The sequence below is a fragment of the Panthera tigris genome, chromosome B2 (assembly GCF_018350195.1).
Source record: "Panthera tigris isolate Pti1 chromosome B2, P.tigris_Pti1_mat1.1, whole genome shotgun sequence".
NCBI lineage: Eukaryota > Metazoa > Chordata > Mammalia > Carnivora > Felidae > Panthera > Panthera tigris.
The window spans coordinates 50,969,720-50,992,785 of NC_056664.1; the positions used below are offsets into that span (position 1 = coordinate 50,969,720).

The following is a 23,066-nucleotide window of genomic DNA, read 5'->3' on the forward strand; positions in this document are numbered from 1 at the left end:
ATTTGGAGTTCTCCTAGGATCCTCCAGCTTCTAACCAGACTGGGCATCAGTGTGACCTTCGCATGCCCAGCCAGTCCAATGAACCTTCTGTTAGCTTACTAAGGGTGAACTCACATGTCAGAAATTAAATTCCAATCACTGCATAACATGTTTTTGATCATAGATACATATTTCCCAATCATCTGTCTTGATTTCCCTATCAGGTAACAAAAACCAGCTGGAGAATATGGAATGTCTTATCAGTGGCACTGAGGCCACTGCTGAGATAGAGCAGCTGCCCTGTCTTGGCCCCAGTGGGGACCCACTCTTTAGTAAAGTCATTATGGGTCCAAGGTCTGAAACTGAACTTCAGAATCCAAAGAACAGTATTTTCATCGGTTCATCTAGTCATGATTGGGATTTAAAGGGCAGATTCATACCAATAAAAGCCAACTAACTGATTAATCCTGTTGGAAGTTGATAGCAGAGTGGAACAGAGTGCTCATGCCTCATGACCGACATCCTCTTGATCCTCTGGACGTTATTCTTATTTTGCATCCTTCTATATTGCATGTAGGCCCCCATTGCATGTTTGCACTGGATGCTGTTCTGAAATGCTCTATGAATGAGGACCCTGGAGCCAGATCCAGGATTTGCATTCTAGTTTCCTTGGTTTCAAGCCCTATGACCTGGGCAGCTTACTATCTCTTTACACCTCCATTTCATTCTTAAAAAAAATTTTTTTTATGTTTATTTACTTATTTATTTTTGAGAGAGAGAGAGAGAGAGAGAGAGAGAGAGAGAGTGCGCATGAGCAGGGGAGGGGCAGAGAGAGAGAGGGAGACACAGAATCTGAAGCAGGCTTCAGGCTCCGAGCTGTCAGCACAGAGCCCGACGCGGGGCTCAAACTCATGAACTGCAAGATCATGACCTGAACCCAAGTCGGATGCTCAACCAACTAAGCCACCCAGGCGCCCCTCCATTTCATTCTTAAAATGGGAATAATAATAGTAACATGGTTATTGTGACGCTAAAATGCAAAGATACCTGAACGCAATAAACACAGAGCCAGGCACATAGTAAACATTTAAAAATATTTGTTTAATTTATTGGCATATATATTTATCTTTTAAAGATGTAAGAAGACCCTTCCTCCTACTTTACTATTACCATCAGCATTAGATGTTATCTCTTGGGATGGGATCTCTAATGATGACCATCTTCTATAATATTAATTCTTATCAATATCTGAAATTGGAGCTAAATTTTCTTGAACTTGTCTCAAAATAATAGTGTGCCTCATGCATCTGGAGGTGAATACACGTTTGCATTCCATCCTGATAAAAGAATAGCACTGAGGGACAGCTGTTTTCTACACATTATCTCTAACAGTTCCACCAAATGGCTGCTATGTTTGCAATCCCATGAGTGGAAATCAACACGGGTGGTCAGAGGCTATATATGAAAATTTTTAACAACTTCTGGGGGGTGGAATTATTATTATTTTTCACCACTTTCCATATTTTTCTGTATTTCTGAATATTTCATAATGAACATATATTGGTGTGTGTGTGTGTGTGTGTGTGTGTGTGTGAGAGAGAGAGAGAGAGAGAGAGAGAGAGAGAGAGAGAGAGAGACCAGAGAAATAAAAATCTATTTATGACTTAAAAATAAGAATTTTCCCAAATTGCAACTGGTAAGCAGGGCAAGTCAGTAATGAACCTGCCCCTGGTGATAAAGCCCATGTCCATTGCATCTCTCATGAATTCAACAACTATTTGTTGGTTGTCTCCAATGCTCTGTGCCAGGTGCTGTTCTACCAACAGGGGAAGCAATGAACAAAACTAGCAAAAGTCTCTGCCTTCCTGGAGAGCATGCAGGGGAGAGAAAGACAACAAGTAATTAAAAAGTATAAATCATGTATCAGATTGTGGTCAATGCTGTGTAGAAAAAGAAAACAGAGGAAAAGCGGATAAGGAAGCACAGGGTAGGGTAGGATTTAACCAGGCATATGACTGAGAGTGACCTCACCAAATAATCTAAATTGTTTAACATGGAATGTCAGACAAATTAGTAGTTTGCATTGTACAAAAATGTTAGCATGGCTGTCATGCAAGGGACAAAAAGTATGATAGTCAACATTTTCCCTGTTCATCTGCAATGAGCTTAAGAATGCTTTTGTAGGGGGGCACCTGGGTGGCTCAGTGGGTTAAGCGTCCAACTCTTGATTTTGGCTCCGGTCATGATCTCACGGTTCGTGAGCTCCAGCCCTGCATCGGGCTCTGTGCTGGCAGTGCGGAGCCTGCTTGGGATTCTCCCTCTCTCCCACCCTCTCTGCCCCTCTCCTACTTGTTCTCTCTCTCTTTCTCTCAAAATAAATAAATTAACTTAAAGAAAAAGAATGCTTTTGAAAAATCTGATAGATTCTAAATACATTTTAAATAAATTAGCTATGTGTGTACTATCCAAATCTTCTTTTGGCCTCGCTTGTATTACAAATAAAATCTAAATGCCAACGTTAAAATAATAGTCCACTCAGTCAATAAGAATTGGCTATCACATCAAAACAGAACTTAAATCCTGGATGAATGTGTATTAAGAAGGGCCAAACCAAGAAACCAGTTATTGAAAAATTTAGGTGGGCATGCTCAAAAGTCTAAGTGTTTTTTCTAAGTCTCTCATGCAACTGATTAACGCCTGTTCTTTATCCCGTACTTTATCATTGATGATTACTTTTTAGTCTATATAAAATAATATACGGGGGAAAAAGTTAGTGAATTTAAAAAAATACTAAAATGTGCCTTACTTGTAGAGTAGGCATTATATAAAGTAAACATCATACTGACCCCTCCCACAAAGTCCAGTTAAAAGGTTCACATTTGAACATGTTGGTATGCATTATTTTCAAATCTATATTTGCACATACATACTGAATCTGTTTCTGTAACTATGCAATATATAAAACTCTTCCACACACACTCCTGTGATTTTTACATATTGAACATGGCTTGCCTTCTTACCTCCAACACAAAACATTCTAAGTGATACCTAAACTGTTTTAAATTGTCTGTAGAAACAATGATTAACATTTGTGGAATGCGGTAACTACGTGATGGCAGAGACATGACATGAAAAAAATACTAATGGGACATAGAGTTGTATGTCTGTGGTTGAGAGATGATAAATTTTATGGAAAAGGTCTTCTTCAGTGGGACTTGTCTAATCTTTAACTGGCACCAAACACTAAAATGATAGTAGCACAAAGTCAATGTCACCTGGAAGGTTGGGCCTGGTAAGTTTACCTTCAAAGTACAAATTTTAGTCTCAAGTTTGTCCTTAAAGAGTCAGACAAAAAACACCAGATATTTCACTTGTCTACACAAAATAACAAGTTTTAAAAAGTATTTCATTCTGGGGGGTGCCTGGGTGGCTCAGTTGGTTAAGCGACCAACTCTTGGTTTCAGCTCAGGTCATGGGTTTGAGTCCTGTGTTGGGCTCCATGCTGACAGCGTGGGACCTGCTTGGAATTCTCTCTTTCTCCCTCTCTCTGCCCCTCCCCTGTGTTCACGTGTGCTCTCTCTCTAAAAAATAAATAAACTTAAAAAATAAAGTATTTTATCCTGATAAAGGTGATTTCAGTTTCTTGGTAAGAAGAAAAATTTGGGGGGCAGCAAATATCACTTGTCCTTCTCCACATGCAAAACCTCTGGTGGTGAGAATGGATATGTTCTTACCTATGAATTGTCTAATAATCCTTTCTACTTTCTTAAGTATTGAAATTACCTGAATCTTCTAACTGAAATATCCACAAGTACTTCCTTTACCTTAGTCACTTTCTACCCTCCTATTTCTCAGACATCTTGGAGGAAGCCTGATATTCTAATAGCCATGTTTTCTAGGCCACAAAACTGAGGCTATGGAGGACTACCTCTATCTATGGTGATAAAATGAACACCTAAGATGCACTTTCCAAGATGCTCCACATTTTCCCCCAACTGAATGAATACTTTTGCTCTGGATCATAAGATCCAGAGGGCAAAGGCCTCTCTGAAGAGATGATGTTTGAACTGAGCAATGGATGACCATTGCATAAAGCAGTGTTCCAGGCAGAAGGAGCAGCAATCCTTCATCCAGCAGGTGGCTTTCTCTGGGGAGGGCTGTCACAGAGGCAGCCAGTCCTAGTGACCTTCCACGCTCCCCTCCCTCCATGGGATACTCATGCCAAATGGTGGATGTACAGGGTACCCTCTACTGCCCCCCTCAGCCCTGTCATCTCTCTCCAGTCTCCTTTCCTTTGTTCAGTCTGGGGCAGATCTATTTAAACAGAGGAAAAGAGAGGCAAGTCTCCCTTCCTGTCCAGAGTCTGGGGAGAGGAGATGACCTTCCCTTCTCCCACCTGGTCATCTTATAATGAATGGGGGTAGAGGCGGGTAGGTTAGGGAGCAGAACTTCTGGTTCTTGAATTGGTGCTTCTCCATCAACCCCGGGGGGAAGAGGCAGACTCCAGCTGCTAGGCGTGGTAGGGTCTTTTCCCCTTTAGGCCTCAGCAAAATTCCATACAATAGGAAAAAAACATTTACCTGATACTCTATTACTCTGGTATAATAGCCATCATTTGGGGAGTATTGGGGGGTGAGATCTGGGGTGTGTGTGGAAGCCTATGTGAGCCACTCAAGCAATGAAAAGTAGATGACTTTCCAGTACAGCTACAACCAGTGAACCTGGGACAGGAGCTTGGGATTCCACCCTTGCTGGTGTGGAAATGAGCAGAAATATCCACAAATGGCAGCTGCAAATGTTCACAGTCTAGATGAGGCTTTTGCCATTTGGAAATGAGCCAGACTCAGTCAATGACTTTGCACCTGTTTATCTGAAGGCTCTTAAAATGATAATCCGAAGAGAGCAGGAATATTTATACACTTGAATAAGTCAGGGTTCTTGTGTGGGTGGAATAAAACAACCAAGTTTATGAGTTTTAGGGCTCAAATTGGTCAGGAGTTGGTGAAGATTTCATCTTTTTTTCTTTTAATCCAGTTAAACAGGTTTCATTTTTCTTTTGCTTCAGTTATGAAGGGTCTCAGATAATTCATTAGCCTAACTCCATATGACTGGAGGTGTCCTAAGTGGTGATCTCAGCTGAAGGTTTGAATATTTAAAAACACTGTGTGGAGCATACTCAGACCTGTACCCACAATCAGTTCTAAGGAGCTGATCAGACTGAGTCCATCCCTCATGGACAGACACCATGACAGATGCCAGAGGAGTTCTTTGAACGTGGGCCTTTCCTCTTCAGAAAACGACATTTTCAGTTGAGAGCTAAGTTGTGCAGCTGGACAGAGTTTGACATGGACAAGGCATTCCCAAACCTTATCCTGGCTATCTCCTGCAAATTTCTAGAATATTACAAATTGAGAACCAAAACTATTTGCTCACAGCTGGCGTGAAGCTAAGGCATCTTCATTTGTTGCAAATAGCCTGCCAATGCTAAGAAAAGAATTCATTTCATCAGTGGCTTAGATTACTGATTAACTGGGCTCCAATTTAAGCTGTTTCAAACAACCATACTAAAATTAACCAAATAGCCATGTTACTTTAAAAGTAGCCTGTAGCAGGCAATCAATAAATATGTGCTGAATGGAAGAACAAATCTGTCTTCACTAGTGTTTATGAGGTGGGCAGGGAGATGTTAGAAGACTGGAAGGGCTGTTGGACTTAATGCCTGTGATTGAGGGTATACTGACACCAGTGATGTGACACAGTGTCCAGTCAGCCCCTCAATCCCAAAACCCAAGGGCGATTCTGGATTACTGCTGCCCACCTGCATGTCCACAGCCTGTCAGCAAGTCCTGTGAGGCCCACCTCCAAAATATAAGCAGATTTTCTTCTTTCTCCACCTCCACTACCTCAGACAGCTTCAGTTGAAAAGACTAGCCTCCCACACACTGTTTCCACTTACACCCACACAGCAACCTCAGGAACCATCCTGGGACACTGCTCTACTGATAACCCTTCCACGCACTCTGCTCGTCCGAGCCCACAAGGCCCTTTATGACTTGACCTCCCCTTCCCTCACCTCTTTTTGTACCTTCCATCCCTTGGCTCAATACTCTTTGGAAACATTGGCCTGCTTTTCATTCCTCAAATGTGTCTCATGGCCTTTGCACTTGCTGTTTCCTCTGCCTTGAAGGTTCCCCATGTGGCTCACCACTTCTCTCTCAGGTCACAGCTCAGACGTAATCTTCTTAGAGATGCCCTTCCTGGCCTCCTTAGTCACTACTCAGTCACTTTTTATGAAATTACCATGCTTCATTCCCTTTATAGCATTTATTGTAATCTGACATTCTGTGTTTATTTGCTCACTGTCTCCTTCTAGCAGAGGCAGTGACTTCATCTGTCTTATTCACCACTATTCCCAGCACTTGCTCATTGTTCAACCAATAATTGTTGAGTAAATGAAGTGGATGTTTCTTTTCCCCTGATATTTTCTTCTATTTGGATTGTGACAAAAAAAAAAAATCACACAAGTATAACATGTGACATTTGAGAGGAAGGTGAGATTATCTATTACCATTTCTTCACTTTGGGATGGGCAAGTGGGGACTGAAGCTCCAAGGTGATTTGCCCAACATCACATAGCTTATCGGGGCAGAGTCCAGAATAAAGCCACATCTCATGATTCAATCTGGCACCCTCTCTACAAAAACCATGGACAGGGCCAGGCTCCAAAACAATTGGATTTTGTGGCCCAGTTAACAGTAGAAAGGAATGTATGTTGAAACGTGGAAGGAAAGATGGGAAAGAAAATATTATAAGACCTCTTAAAATAACAGATATATGTAAGAAGATCTCACAATAACAAATAAAGGAAAATATGTATATGGGAAGAGTAGTCATTATTATTAGCAGTGGGAAAAAGGAGTACAATCTGCTGAGTTCTTTTTTTTAAGTTAATTTTAATTTATTTATTTCGAGAGAAAGAGAGAAAGCACAAACAGGGAGGGGCAGAGAGAAGAAGAGGCAGAATCCCAAGCAGTCTCTATGCCATCAGTGTGGAGCCCTATGTGGGGCTTGAACTCATGAACTGTGAGATCATGACCCGAGCTGAGATTAAGAGTTGGATGCTTAACCGACTGAGCCACCCAGGTGTCCCATAATCTGCTGAATTCTATCCCAGGGGCTCCCAACAGTGAATGTGCATGTGGGAAGGGTGTACTTGTTACTCTGTAAGACAACATTGATGTGGAGGCACCATGGCAGGCTAGAGAGGGCACACCTTGCCTCAGACATTCACATTCACTTAAACACTGTTCTGGACAAATATAAACTTTTTATAGGGTCAGATTCAGCCTAGACGCAGTTAGTTTGAGTCCCCTGACATAAATCCTCAGAATCTGGTTGGTTCTCAGGTTATACCAAATATATAATGAACTTGACTTGTGGTTTAGTGTTGAACAGATCTACTCTGATGGGAGAAATGATAAAAAAAAAAAAAGCCATTGGATTGCTTCTAAATCTAAGTCATCTTCTCTTTCTACCAAAGCCATGCCCAGGGTTTCACAAATAAGTGACCACTTAGGCAGAAAATCACTCAGGAGATGGTAAGGAGAAGAGGGGTTTGGTTTGTTGGTTAGTGCTATGCACTCAGCACTCCACACACACACCATTTTTTTCTTTATTTGGATTCCAGGCTGTAACAGGTTGTGTCTGAGCCTGGAAGATGGTCAAGTACTCTGGAAAGAGGTCATTCCTGGTCACTGGGGTGGGAATCCCAGAATGTGTCATTGCGTTAGGAAGGAACCCATGGTTGGGTTGAGCGAGGGCAATGGAAAAAGGGGAAAAGGTCTAGGGATTAATATCAAAGAAGGATATAGTAAGAGGAATTAGAAGAGTAGCAAGTAATTAAAGGGAGAACTCTTTGCATGATAAAACCTCTGAAAGTAAGAAGACTCTTCAGGGCTTCATCAAACAGTTTATTTAGTGAAATTTAACTTATACTTCCTATGTAACAGCAGCTTGAAGGTAAGTTCTATTTATTTCTTAATATTCACTTGTTTACTTATTCATATATTATTTGTTGGGTGTCTAATAAGTCTATTAGGCACTTATAGACTAAGAATACGGTGGATAACAGCAACAACAAAATGACATGTGTTCATAAAGCTACATTTTAGTTGTGGAGATAGTATTTTAATAAGTAAATCACATAGTGGGTTAAATTTCAACTGAGAGGTACTTTGATAGGCGCTTCATGCATGTCTGATCTTCATGTGGGAAAGACAGATGGCATTCCTGAGAGAGAGATGGACAGTCAAGTGCAGAGCTGAGGGAAAAGTAAGAGTCTGCCAGGCAGAGCTTGTGGAGAAAGAGTCCAGGAGGAGGAAGTAGCATGTGCAAAGATTGTGTGAAGGCAGGAGACCTTGGAGGAAATTCGAGGAGACCCCTGTAGCTGGAGCTGAGCACATGATTGAGCTAGAGTGCGAAAAGGAGTCAGAGCTGTAGGTGGGGCTAGACCGTGTACACGGCAGACCCAAGGAGTAAAGTAAAATAGACCAAGCAGACTTTGAACACTTTCCAGTGGTAAAATTCAAAAACAGCTGGATAATACCAGCATGGGTGAGCATGGGAAAACAGTGCTCTTCTGAAATGCCGGGAGACACGTTTCTGGAGGACAATTGGGCGAAGTATATTGCGGTTCACTCTTGAACAATGTGGGGGGTGGGGAAGTTAGGAGTGCCACCACCCACATAGTTGAAAATCCAGTATAACTTTTGACTTCCCCAAAACTTAATTACTAATAGCCTACTGTTGATCTGAACCCTTACAGATAACAAAACAGTCAATTAACATATTTCGCATGCTATATGTATTATATATTGTTTTCTTACAATAAAGTAAGCTAGAGAAAATAAAATGTTGTTCATCAAACCTTAAGGAAAATCCATTTTCAGTACTGTACTATACTGCTAAATCTTCATGAAAGTGCATCCTCACAGTTCAAATCGTTGCTCAAGGGTCAACTGCATAAGGCTTCCTATAATATCCTTTGATACAACAGTTCTACTTCTAGGAACTTGTACTAAAGAAATAATCAGATGAAGGCACTAAGAGAGTGTTATTTAACTTTGCATGAAGGTGAATTTCACAAATTGGAGGTTGTTACTGCTTTTCTGTTCGTCTGAATTTTTCTTTCTGAGTATGCAAAGCAGTTTACTCATCTGAACAGATTGCTTTTTCTGCCTATGCCCATAACCAAGTAAAAATAAAAATCAAACATTGCTAGTTTGGTCAATGTCTTAGTTGTTCTCAATATGATAAGGCCATTTGCTAAGAATGTGGGCATTTAAAAAAGAAAAATCTAAACCACATGTCTTGTGGACCTTGCTATTTAAGGTACTGTTCAGGAGCCACAAATCACTGCCTGTCCGTGGCAACTGTTTTAGGTAATGTGATTTTGCAACACGGCAGCTTGGACACTGTGCTGCTTATGTCGGCAAGTGATATGGTTCAGTTTTCCTGTCTCACATAATATGGTGCCCCTGGTACATGGATTATAAGCCTTCATGTCTACAACTATGACTTTTAAAGGTGATTTAAATGTGGTTCCACGCATTTTGGAATGTCATCAAGAACTGGGGCTACCAACCATCACCCTAGAATACATATAATCGTGTTAATATTCAGCATCATGGGGCTTAATAGGGCTCCAGTAAACGGTAAATGAGTCCTACCTCAAGTTTCACAGTCAAGAAGACAGATTCAGCCTGCTTCCAATGCTCAAGTGACCAGGAAACAGGAGGTAAATGAACTTCCCTGAATCTGTTTCCTTACTTGCAGACTGGCAATAATGATAGTATCATCTCATCAGGTTATTTATGGGGACAAATGAGCTAATACAAATAAAGAACTAAGAGCCAGTATGCCCCCAAAGTGACAACTATCCTATCCACAATAAAGAGATGCCACGAGAGATGAAATTTTCCAAATTCAAAGCTTTGAATCCACTGGGAGGAAAATGCTGTTACTGAAGACAAAGGGGGCATGTCTAAGTGTATCCTTGAAACTCCTGCTTCAAGCAACTCGGTCTTTTTGTTACTAGCCCAAAAGTGACAGAAGCAGCACTCCTTGGTTTCCAGGACAGAGAGGAAGGGGGTGGACCTGGGCAACAAGTGGGGATGAGCAGTGGCCAGAATTAACATTACTGCCCTGGAGGAGGGGAGGCAGTGGGGGTAAGCTTGTGGAGGCAAATTTATTTATTTATTTATTTATTTATTTAGCTTAGATTCATTTATTTATTTAATATAATTTATTGTCAAGTTGGCTAACATAGAGTGTATACAGTGTGCTTTTGGTTTTGGGGGTAGATTCCCTTGATTCATCGCTTACACACAACACCCAGTGCTCATCCCAACAATGATCCCATCCCTCCTCAATGCCCATCACCCACTTTCCCCTCTCCACCTCCCCACTTCAACCCTCAGTTTGTTCTCTGTATTTGAGAGTCTCTTATGGTTTGCCTCCCTCCCTCTCTGTAACTATTTTTTCCCCTTCCCTTCCCCCATAGTCTTCTGTTAAGTTTCTCAAGTTCTACATATGAGTGAAAACATATGATATCTTTCTCCGGCTGACTTATTTCACTTAGCATAATACCCTCCAGTTCCATCCATGTTGCTGCAAATGGCAGGATTTCATTCTTTCTCATTGCCAAGTAGCATTCCATTATATAATGTAAACCAAACCACATCTTCTTTATCCATTTCAGTCGATAGACATTTAGGCTCTTTCCATAATTTGGCTATTGTTGAAAGCGTTGCTATAAACATTGGGGTACATGTGCCCCTATGCATCAGCACTCCTGTATTCTTTGGATAAATTCCTAGTAGTGCTAACGCTGGGTCATAGGGTAGTTCTATTTTTAATTTTTTGAGGAACCTCCACACTGAGTTCCAGAGCAGCTGCACCAGTTTGCATTTCCACCAACAGCGCAAGAGGGTTCCTGTTTCTCCACATCATCGTGTGGAGGCAAATTTAAAGAAAGCAGACTTTGACACAACATAAACAATGAATGGTTACCTTGGGAAAAGTCATCTCTAGATAGCCACAGGCTATATGATTTTCCAATAAGCACAAACCTCCCAAATCCTGAAGAGTCTTATTTCATTTTTAAAGAAATGTCTTTTCCTTATTTACTTGACATCGTTCAAAGGGACATTTTGTGAAGGTTCTATGCACAGACCCTAAAGTCAGGAATGTCTGCATTTGTTTCCTGCCTCTGCCCCTCTCTTGGCTATGTGAACTTAGGCAAGTTAATGAGCCTCTCTGGGCCAGGGATGATATTAATTACATCCATTTCAATCAGCTGCTGTGAAAATTCAGATAATATATGTAAAGTGTTTCAATATTGACTAGCACCTACCAAAATGCTAACTATTATTATAATTATTATTTTTCTTTTTTCATCTTCTGGTCCCTGGACTCCTCATTTTTATAGATGCTTGGCACCTTTATGGATATTTTTCTCCTTACCAAACTTGAGACGCAGCTTGTCATTTTACAGTAACATTTTCCAACATTCTGAATCCTCTGCCACCATGACCCCAAGATTGGCTGCTGAAATGGAGTGGTGCCATGAGAATCAAAGTGCATGTCTGTGTTGTCAAGTGAGATGTCAACGTTTCTGCAATGATGTCAAGGCTGATACAATGCAAGAATACCAGCATTAAAAAAAAAATATTTATTTTTGAGAGAGAAGGGTGGGGGAGGGACAGAGAAAGAGAGAGAGAGAGAGAGAGAGAGAGAGAGAGAGAGATTGAGAATATCCCAAGCAGGCTCCACGCCATCAGTGCAGAGTTTCATGTGGGGCTCAAACTCATGAACCATGGGGTCATGACTTGAGCTGAAATCAAGAATCAGACACTTAGCTAACTAAGCCACCCAGGTCCCCCAATATACCAGCTTTGAAATCACATCCACCTGAGTTCAAATCCTGCCTCTGGTAGTTAACAGTTTACTCGGCCTTAGACAGCATGGTCTCTCATGCCTCCATTTGCTAACCTATGAAATTGAGCCGCAGTATCTATGGGGCTGGGCTAGACATCTTCCATGTGCCCTGCCAGATGTCGCTCTACCCATCTCCATTTAGTTCTATGCTCTGAAACTCCTTTGCCCTCTGGCTCCATATGGGAAGGACCCAGAGGTAGGTTCACACCTCCGCCTCCTGGAAGGGCCCGCAGTGGTTTGGACTTCTTCAAACACAGTTTGACTGTCACTGCTGAGCACAAAAAAAACTTGCCCATGGAGTAAGTCTAACTTTGTAGTCTGTAATTTGACATAGTTCCTGATCTGACAGGAGTCTAACTTTTATTTCCTCTTAGTCCCCTTGATGGTCCCCCATATTGATGAAACCGAATTACTTGCTCACTGTTTCCTGAACACGTCCTTGTGCCTCTACTTCTGCTGTTCCCTGCTAGGGCCTGATCACACATGACTAAATCCTACCTTATGCATTGGTCTGGCTCACATGCCTTTAAGGTATTCTCTCCCTTGACTCCTAAACACAGGAATTGCTCTCTTGCAAGAACTCCTATATCCTATCTGATATGACTGTGTGTGTATCTTTCTCTCAGCACTTTATCATGACCTGCTTCATATTACAATTATGTGCTTCATTTCCCATGTTGTTTTGTAACTTCCATGGAGAAATGTCTGTATTTTACTCATCCTGTGCCTCCCACAAGGGCTTGGCCATGCAGGGTGCTCAACAAAGACTCCATGAATGGTGTGTATGGTGCTGTTGGTGGGTGAGGTCCATACGCTGGCTGCAAGACTTTAAAAGGACTTCTTTTGGGTGTTCTTCAGCTGTATAACCAAGTACTGTGTTTCTGTATAGTACTGCTCAGGGCAAGAGAAAGGATGAGGAGTAAATTCATCTCTAATCTCTGTTTTGAATCACTACTACTTATAGTTCATGACAAAACACTGTCTAAAAAGGCTCGCTAGGGGTAACCCTGCATGAATGATGATATTCCAGAACAGATGGCAGGCTCTGGGGGAGGGGGATGTGTGAAGGGAGAGCGTAAAGGGAAATTTTCACTCTCTGCCTGCCAACCAGGAAAAATCGAATACGTCCTCCACACTAGTGTCTTTGATTCCCCTCTTAACAAGAGGACACACCATAATAAATTAAGATTTACGTCTTTGCAATAAATGCTGCCAAGATGCATTGAACTTGTGTTATGTGTCCCAGCACGGCCATGTGCTTTGGGGGATACTGAGGACCACAGGCAGGGTCTCTGCCCCTAATTTATTGCTCAGGTTTACATGGGAAGCAAAATCTAAAAATAATACCATCCATAGAGAGGAGGCATATGGATGGATTCATTATTTGACAGACTCTGCCCTGAAGCCATTCATGAATTGAAAGCATTTTAATATAATTTGAGGTTACATTAGGTGGGCCAGATTCTCCATGCCTGAGTTACTCTCTGGGAAGAAATGAGGTTCCTTTAAGGTAGCCAGGGGTAAAAATAGCTCACTGTGGACTTTGAATTGGAGCTAAACATTTACCTCGTATGAAGCAACCTTTGCTGGCTACCTGCCTTTCTGGCTCCAGATTGGGCCTTTACTTCTGTCCCTCATCTCAGAAACTCAAACCGACGCGCTGCTCATGGCCATTTGAGGGAAGTGCCCAGAATGGTCTTGGATCCTGTGGGTTGGCCACAGGGGCACAGGCGACCTGCTGGGGCTGCGGCTGGCAGGGGGAAGGAGCAGGTTGGGTTACAGAACACCCAGCAAGTGGAGCACATGTCTTCCTCTCCTGAGCTCCCATCTAGCTAGTATTGAAATTTACTTCACACAGTCTGTGACTTGGAAACGAAGAAATAAAATTTCACATTTATAATGTCACTTAATCTATTGGTAACTGCTTGATTCTTGCTGTTCTTGTCCGTTTTCCCAGCAACCTGCTTCACAGAGTGATTGGGAGGTGAGCTGAAGTAGGTTAAAGCACATGGTAAGCATGCAAAAATATTAGGTGTTATGGGGGGCATGGGAGTCTCAGTAGGTTAAGTGTCTGACTTTTGCTCAGGTCATGATCTCACAGTTCATGAGTTCGAGCCCTGCATCGAATCCCTACTTGGGATTCTCTCTCTCTCTCTCTTCCTCTCTCTCTCTGCCCCTCCCTGACTTGTACTCTATCTCTCAAAAATAAATAAACTTTAAAAAATGAATCTTAGGTGTTATATTGTAAAATTCATCACTTGCTACTTTGTGTCTCAACCCATTAACTCCTTGAGAGCAGAACATATATTTGACTCCTCCTTGATTCAACCTAGCACAAAGCATAGGTAAATTCCTCCCTTCTATTCTTTAATACTTTCTGATGATGTATCCTAAAAAAGTAATATTTAATACTAACTGCTAGTCCTCTTCCTTGTTTTATACCCACATATATATTATACATATTCCTCAATCCAGCACCTACTGGTTCAGGAGAAAAGCACTCTGCATCTCTTGACCAGCAGGGCTCATCACTTAGAGCTGAATTTGGAGTGGCTCAGGGAGGGCATTGGTGTCCCCTCATTTGTGAAGGTTTTTTCTTTATTTCTTTTCTTTTTCTTCTCCTTCTTATTCTTTTTTCTTTTCTTTTTTCTTTTTTTTCTTTTTTTTTTTTTGCCACAGATGAATAGACATCAGCTCTTGCAGCTGCTCTATTGACCCTGTCCAAAGGAAATCCACTCTAAAAATAGAATTGAAGGGAACAAATGGTCTGCCTGATAACCTATTTTGAGGGGTAGGGGGTTGGAGGATTCAAAAATGAAAGTATGTTATCAAGTAGGATGAGAAATATAAAGATTGGAAAAGTTTTAAGGCATGATTTTTAGCATAAAGTTCAATTGGCCAAATTCATAGCCATATGCCACCTATAGAGATTAAACGTGTAAAATTGCCAATATCAGATACAGCCTAATGTTTTGAAGTTTTACATGATCCTTCCTATATATAGCAAGGCTCTTGGTATCTTAGGAACACAATTATAAAAATTTTCATCATAAACCACAGGCCTTTAAAATGATGTCAAGGGGAAAGCCCTAAAGACTCCACCAAAAAAAACTTCTAGAACTGATGAAATAATTCAGTAAAGTTGCATGATATAGAACAAATGTACAGAAATTTGTTGCATTTCTATATACTAATAATGAAGCAGTGGAAAGTGAAATTAAGAAAATAATCTCATCGGCAATTGCCAAATAATAAAACATGTAGGAATAAACTTTACTGAAGAGGTGAAAGACTTGTATTCTGAAAACTATAAAACTGATGAAAGAAACTGAAGACAAGGCAAAGAAATGGAAAGACATTCCATGCTCATGGTTTGGAAGAACCGATATTGTTAAAATGTCCTTACTACCCAAAGCAATCTACAGATTTAATGCAATCCCTATCAAAATACCAACAGCATTTTCCACAGAACAAACAATACTAAAATTTGTAGAGAACCATGAAATACCCTGAATAGCCAAAGCAATCTTGAAAAAGAAAAACAAAACTGGAGGTATCACCATTCTAGACTTCAAGTTCTGTCACAAAGCTGTAGTAAACAAAACAGTATGGTACTGGCACACAAACAGACACATAGATCAATAGAACAGAATAGAGAGCCAGAAACAAACCCACAATTATATGGTCAATTAATATTCAACAAAGGAGGAAAGAATATACAATGAGAAAAATTCTCTTCAACAAACGGTGCTAGGAAAACTGGACAGCTACATGCAAAAGAATTAAATTGGACCACTTTCTTATACCATACAAAAATAAATTCAAAATAGATTAAAGACATAAATATGAGACCTTAAATCATAAAAATCCTAGAAGAGAATACAGGCAGTAATTTTTCTGACATAGGCCGTGACAATAATTTTCTGGATAGGGCTCCTGAAGCCAGGAAAACAAAAACAAAAATAAACTGTTGGGACTACATCAAAATAAAAAGCTTCTGCACAGTAAAGGAAACAAATAGAAAAACTAAAAGGCAATCTACTGAATGGGAGAAGATATTTGCAAAGGATATATCTTAATAAAGTGTTAGTACCCAAAATATATAAAAAACTGATACAACTCAACACCCAAAAAACAAATAATCCTATTAAAAAATGGGCAGAAGACATCAACATTTATCCAAAGAAGACATCCAGGTGGCCAACAGACACATGAAAAGATGCTCATCATCACTCATCATCAGGGAAATGAAAATCAAAACCACAATGAGATATTGCCTCATACCTGTCAGAATGGCTAACATAAAAAACACAAGAAACAACATGCGTTGGTGAGGATATGGAGAAAAAGAAACACTTTTGCACTGTTGGTGGGGATGTAAACTGGTGCAGCCATTATGGAAAACAGTATGGAGTTTCCTCAAAAAAGTTAGAAATAGAATTACCGTATGATTCGATAATCACACTACTGGATATTTACCCCCAAAATACAGAAACATTAACCCAAAAGGATACATGGCACCCTTTTGATTATTGCAGAATTATCTACAATAGCCAAATTATGGAACCAGCCCAAGTGTCCATTGATAGATTAATGGATAAAGAAGAGGCGGTACATATAAACAATGGAATATTATTCAGCCACAAAAAGGAATGAATCTTGCCATTTGCAATAGCATGGATGGAGCTAGAGGGTATAATGCTAAGTGGAAGTCAGTCAGAGAAAGACAAATACCACATGATTTCACTCATATGTGGGATTTAAGAAACAAAACAAATGAACAGGGAAAATGAGAGAGAGAGAGAGAGAGAGAGAGAGAGAGAGAGAAACCAAGACACAAACTCCTAACTACAGAGAACAAAGAGGTGGTTAACGGAGGGGAGGTGGGCAGGAGGATGGGTGAAATAGGTGCAGAGGATTAAAGAGTACACTTATGATGAGCACTGAGAAATGTATAGAGTTGTTGAATCAGTTTTGTACGCCCGAAACAAATACAACACTATTATTAACAATACTGGACTTAAAATGAAAAAACTTAATAAAGGAAATAATAAAATGGTGCCAAGGGGCTTCCAGGTTTCCCAACTCTTCAGAGAACACATAGTTCCCAGGGACTCTTGGTATTATCATGGTACAAACTGAGTACTCACCAAACACATAACGTCACCCTGGACTTTCTCTATGAACTCACAGCCCAAAGCCTTGCCTGGGAGACCTTGTTCCTGTGGGCTTCCAATTTTCCCTTCTCCCAGGGTAAACTGGAAGTGATCTAAATGAAGGGAGAGCAAATCAAACAGCAGAATCACAACCTACAACTTGAGTGGACTGATGTTATACATGGAAGCCCCTAGAAGTGTGGCTAAAACCATTAACTTTTTTTAGTGTATGTTCTTATGTAGGGTTTTTAATATGTTAAAACCTTATGTAGGGTTAAAACCTTATGTAGGGTTTAATATGTTAAAACCTTATGTAGGGTTTAATACATATGTTAATATGTAGGGTTTTATGTAGGGTTGGTTTCCATACAACACCCAGTGCTCATCCCAAAAGGTGCCCTCCTCAATGTCCATCCCCCACCCTCCCCTCCCTCCCACCCCCCATCAACCCTCAGTTTATTCTCAGTATTACTCTGCCTTATAGAGGCAGAAGATCCCTTGAGGCAGTCAGAAGGAAGGAACTGAGGAGAAGCCCAGGCCAGGACCTCAGGGGCCTCTATGCTCTGCTAATTTCTTCAAAACCATCTAAGTCATCCTCCAGTGCCTGGGATTGATGGGGTTGCCAGAATCTTCTGGGTGGGGTGTCATGATTCCAGACCAGGACTTATTTAGAGCCCTTGGTTCCCCATGGGCTCTGGCCTGTTTTTCTCTCTTTTGAGGAACTCTTTGATCCTCTACCCCAACTTCCTCCCATTGTCCACATGTGGGGTTGTTAAGTGCTGATGAGCATGGGAGACTTTGTGCTTATGGGATCTTCTGGGGGCCCTGGGCTGGGCCCCAGTTCCAAACTGGAGGCTTGACAAGTGGATCATCTCCACTATCTTGCTCAGTATTTCTCACATAGAATTGCATGACATTGGGTAGCTGGTGTGGGGCTGACATGCTGATTTTGAGTTATTCAAATTGTTTAAGTCCCTGGTAAGAAATTTGTTCCTCCTCTCCACCCCCTTACCCTTGAGGCAGCCCTGGAGAAGACAAGTGGAGGGAAAGAGGAATGAATGGAAAACTGGCAAAATGAGGGTGGCAATTTAATAAAAGGCCTGAGAGAAACCAGGAAACCCACCTGAGAAGATTCTGGGGAATGTCTATGGTCAGGTGTCTAAGAATTTTGTATATGCTAACTTGTTGAATCCTCACAACAATCCTAGGAGGTAGGAACTATGGCCACCCCAATTTACAAAAGAGGGGGAAAGAAGAAGGAAAGAAGGAAGGAAGGAAGGAAGGAAGGAAGGAAGGAAGGAAGGAAGGAAGGAAAGTCCAGAGAAATTAGGTACCACCTAAGATTACACAGGAGCTAGAAAGTAGTAGAGACGGCTTTTAGTCATTAGGGTTGACTCCAGAGTCTATGGTCCAAAACACTTGGCTATTTGTGACTAATGTGGATTCTTAATTTATTAACTGCGTAGCGTGTGATATAACCACTTCCACGGCCCCCCAACTTTCCAGTAAACTTTATAAGTGACTGGTTATGTTTTAAATTTTGCTTTGTTTAGAAACCAGTAAAAAGGCTATTTCTTATTTAGATATATAAAGTAAAGAGGCAGGAATGCCTGGGCAGCAGTGAACATGTGACCATAAGACTTTCTGGAGTTCAAACCAATCTTTGGGAAGGCGTATATATCAGTCAGGATACCAACAGGGAAAGCCAACAACCTCATAGTGTTTAACTGAGAGTTTAATGAAGAAACTCTGGGGGGACAGAATTAAGGGAACCAGCAAAGGAGGGTGGAGCACCAAGGGACTAGCCATAGACAGAAGCTTTTATATGCTTTGTCCTTAAGAGGCAAAGGGAGGTAACTGTGTTGTCAAGTCTTGAGAGAGCTTGGAACCTTGGAAGGTAGATCACCTACCCAGAGCTATGACTACAGAATGAAGAACCATGGACACAGGAAAGAAGCAGAGACAGTAAATATCTCCTCCTCTTTCTCTTTCCAACCTCTGATATCCTGCATATGTTTCCACTGGTCAAACCCAACCCAGAAGCCAGAAGGCAAAGGGACCTTGATGATGCAAACTAAGGGTCAGCATCTGGGGGGGCCTCAGATGGTTAAGCATCTGACACTTTTTTCCCCCAATGCTTATTTATTTTTGAGAGAGAGAGAAAGAAATAAAGAGTACGAGTGGGGAGGGGAAGAGAGAGAGGGAGACACAGAATCCCAAGCAGGCTCTAGGTTTTTAGCTGTCAGCACAGAGCCTGAGGTGGGGTTCGAACACATGAACCTGACCCGAAGATTAGGACCTGAGCCGAAGTTGGATGCTTAATCGATTGAGTCACCCAGGTGCCCCAAGCATCTGACTCTTGATTTTGGCTCAGGTCATAATCTCACGGTTCATGGGTTCGAGCCCCACGTAGGGCTCCGTGCTGACAGTACAGAGCCTGCTTGGGTTTCTCCCTCTCCTCTCTCTCTTCCTCTCCCCTGCACTCACTCACTGTCTTTCTTTCTCAAAATAAATAAGTAGATACACTTTAAAAAAAATAAAGGTCAGCCTCTGAAGACACAGAGGAGGCAGAGAAAGATGAAGGAGAAGCAAACATAAAATTATAGCACTGAGATTGGAACTTTCATAAGCTTTGGAAGTACTGGAAGTGTGTGTGTGTGTGTGTGTGTGTGTGTGTGTGTGTGTGTGTGTGTGTTTAGAAAGACACTAGTTTGGGTTTGGGTTCAGGCTCTAAGCTGAGCTTCAGTTGTTCCTAGATTTCACCAAAAGTCCAGATATGTACTAGGAAAATGGAAGTCTGTAAAGGCATATGCTTGGACTTCCCAGGAGCCTGGGTATATCTCGAGGTCTCTCTATGACTGAAAACAGCCTTCTGCACTTGTCTGAGTAGGTGTGAAGATCCCAGGGCTTGGCCTGAACAATCTGGCTTCCTGAGGCTAATGGTCACCTCTCTTGACTAGCCCACTGGACCAGCCCACTGTCAGAGGGGCTCATTCTATTCAGATGTCAGTGATAGTGATGAGTGAGGCATCCAAAGACTACTTCTGAGTGTCAGAGAAAGTATTCAGAACATTGCACAGCTCATGTAAGAGAGACTACTTTATGATTTATTATTTTAAAAAATTATATAATGTCATCTGCACTCAACATGCTATGTAAGTGACACATGATTCTCATTTGATTGGTTATTTTAGGTGAAACCTTCATTAGAAATAGTGGTTGCTTTCATGTTTCATTAATCTTAAGACAGAGGACTTTTAGGCAAGGGGTAATGATCTTTCAGAATAAGTTTCTCCTATATAGGCTTTCGTTTATTATCTTGAAAGTCCAACAAGGTCTACTTGTTTGGACTTGAAGTAATGTCATTTGACACTGGAATTGCTACCCCTTAGAATAAGATTATACTGATCACAGTAAAATGTGACTCTCATCTCATAGTTTTCTCTCTACCTTGTAAACCTGAAAATTGGAGTAGGAACAAGAGTTGACGGTTTTTAGGAAGCAAATTGTTGTTAGTGCCTAACAACTCATTTGCAACAATTTATTCTAGCAGAAAATGTCAGGTGTGTGTTCGCCATCCTGTCACTGGAGGCAGCGATGATTTATTTGCTCCTTGACAATGGAAAACTGAGGGATTTAGAAGGTCAGGGACAACATATTGATGTGGATTTTGTAGGGTAGGGTTACTCCAGACTCCAGCAGTAGTATTGGAGTCCTGTGGCTTTGCTGAAACCTTCTAGCGCTTTTCGCTAACCCACGTAAGTGGGTTTTTCATCTGATCTTTGCTTCTACTTGATACAGTAAAAAACAAACAGACAAACAAACAAACAAAACCCCACAAACCATAATGTGGCTAATACAATGTTCATGATTAGGTTGCATAAGGTGATGCTGTGATATGATCTCTGAGATTATCTTTGAAATGTTTGAAGTGTCATTTTGTTCTTACCTTTTTCAGTGGAGTGTTGGCCCTTTAGGCTAGGGATTTCTTGTCCCCCCCCCTTTTTTTAAATCTTTTTGTTTTTCAGTGCTCCTCATCATCTTGGCCTTGGCTATGTGGTTATTTCAAGGCCACTGTCATCCAAATGCTACTCAGTGAAGTGATGCAGCCTCTTAGTGTTGGATTCCAGGCCCAAAGCCCTCCCAGAGGACAGGGAGGGGGTGCAGAGTAGGCCAGAGAAGCTACAAGAGAGAGAAGAGGACCATGTTCTGAAATGCCATCCCATTAAAACTGTCCATGTGAAGGATAAATTCCAGCAAATATACCTTCTGATGCTTTGCTGAACTTCTAAGATCTGAAGGCAAGCTCTAAGGGCAAAAATCTTAAACATAAAAAAACCAGAAACACATAGAAGTAGGGCTAACCCTGAGACTCTCCCCATACAGCCAAGATACATGGAGACGTCACATTCTCAGTGAAATGAAGGGGTAGGCTGGGAAAAAAAAAATCTGCCTGCCAGCAAAAGTCACCACCAAAACAAAAACAAAAGCAAAAGCAAAAAACACAAACAAACAAACAAAAAAAACTGTTGGTGGGGAAAAAAAAAGACAATAACAATTTCTTCTCTAAAGACCTCTAGTCAGAGGCCTACCTTTTAGAAGATCTGGGATTCCAATCCACACTGCCCACTTAGTCAGGGACACCCCAAACCTAGAAATGAAGTGACCCCAGGTTAGTAGCAGCCCTGGCACACCCTCTCTGGAGAGAATTACCCTCAGTCAAGTTCCCACAAGTTCCCACAGGTTATCAAAACCTAAGCTTATAATAAAAAGATTACTAGGTGCCTTAAGAAACCACATATACCATGAGTGAGGCTCACCAGAACCACAAAACAAAACAAAACAAAACCAAGAAAAACAAACACCAGTTCGAGACCCTGGTAAGATCTGAGATATTAAAAATTTCACGCCAAGCTCGGCCGGGATTCCCAGTGCTGTGAGCAAGCTCTGTGGTGTTCACAGCATCTGTCATGGTTCGTCCGCTAAACTGTATCATCACTGTGTCCCAGAACATGGGCATCGGCAAGAATGGGGACCTGCCCTGGCCGCCGCTCAGGAATGAATTCAAGTATTTCCAAAGAATGACCACAACCTCATCAGTAGGAGGTAAACAGAATTTGGTGATTATGGGTAGGAAGACATGGTTCTCTATTCCCAAGAAGAATCAACCTTTAAAGGACAGAATTAATATAGTTCTCAGTAGAGAACCTCCAGGAACCTCCACAAGGAACTCATTTTCTTGCTAAAAGTCTGGATGATGCCTTAAAACTTATTGAGCAACCAGAATTAGCACATAAGGTGGACATGGTTTGGGTAGTGGGAGGCAGTTCTGTTTATAAGGAAGCCATGAACAGGCCAGGCCATCTTAGACTACTTGTGACAAGGCTTATGCAGGAATCTGAAAGTGACACATTTTTTCCAGAAGTTGATTTGGAGAAATATAAACTTCTCCCAGAATACCCAGGTGTTCTTTCTGATATCCAGGAGGAGAAAGGCATCAAGTACAAATTTGAAGTATATGAGAAGAACAATTAATGTGAAGGTGTTTTCTGGTTTATTTCAAGTTAGTTGTTCCCCCTCCCCTCCAATTCTATATTTTTTTAATATTAGAAAAAAAGACTTTTGTGACTTTAGGTCAATGGGTAATCATTTCTTTTAAAAAAAATGTTTTTTTTTTAACATTTATTTATTTTTGAGAGACAGAGAGAAACAGAGCATGAGTAGGGGAGGGGCAGAGAGAGAGGGAGACACAGAATTCGAGCAGGCTCCAGGTTCTGAGCTGTCAGCACAGAGCCCGACGCGGGGCTCGAACTTACGAACCATGAGATCATGACCTGAGCCAAAGTTGGATGCTCAACAGACTGAGCCACCCAGGCGCCCCAATGGGTAATTATTTCTAAGCAATGAGATTTTGTAAGTTAATCCTAATTAGAC

At 41.3% G+C, this 23,066-nt stretch overlaps 2 protein-coding genes across 7 annotated transcripts in view; one reads left to right on the plus strand and one right to left on the minus strand.

The window, feature by feature from the left end:
* The window catches only part of KLHL31 (kelch like family member 31), a 196,247-nt gene that overhangs the window by 151,751 nt on the left and 21,430 nt on the right, over positions 1 to 23,066 (minus strand). The window lies entirely within an intron of this gene.
* LOC102961637 (dihydrofolate reductase-like) lies at positions 22,103 to 22,678 on the plus strand. Its single transcript, XM_042986583.1, is given in 2 exon segments — positions 22,103 to 22,339; positions 22,341 to 22,678. Coding segments are annotated over 2 exon segments (564 nt in total). The 3' UTR covers positions 22,668 to 22,678.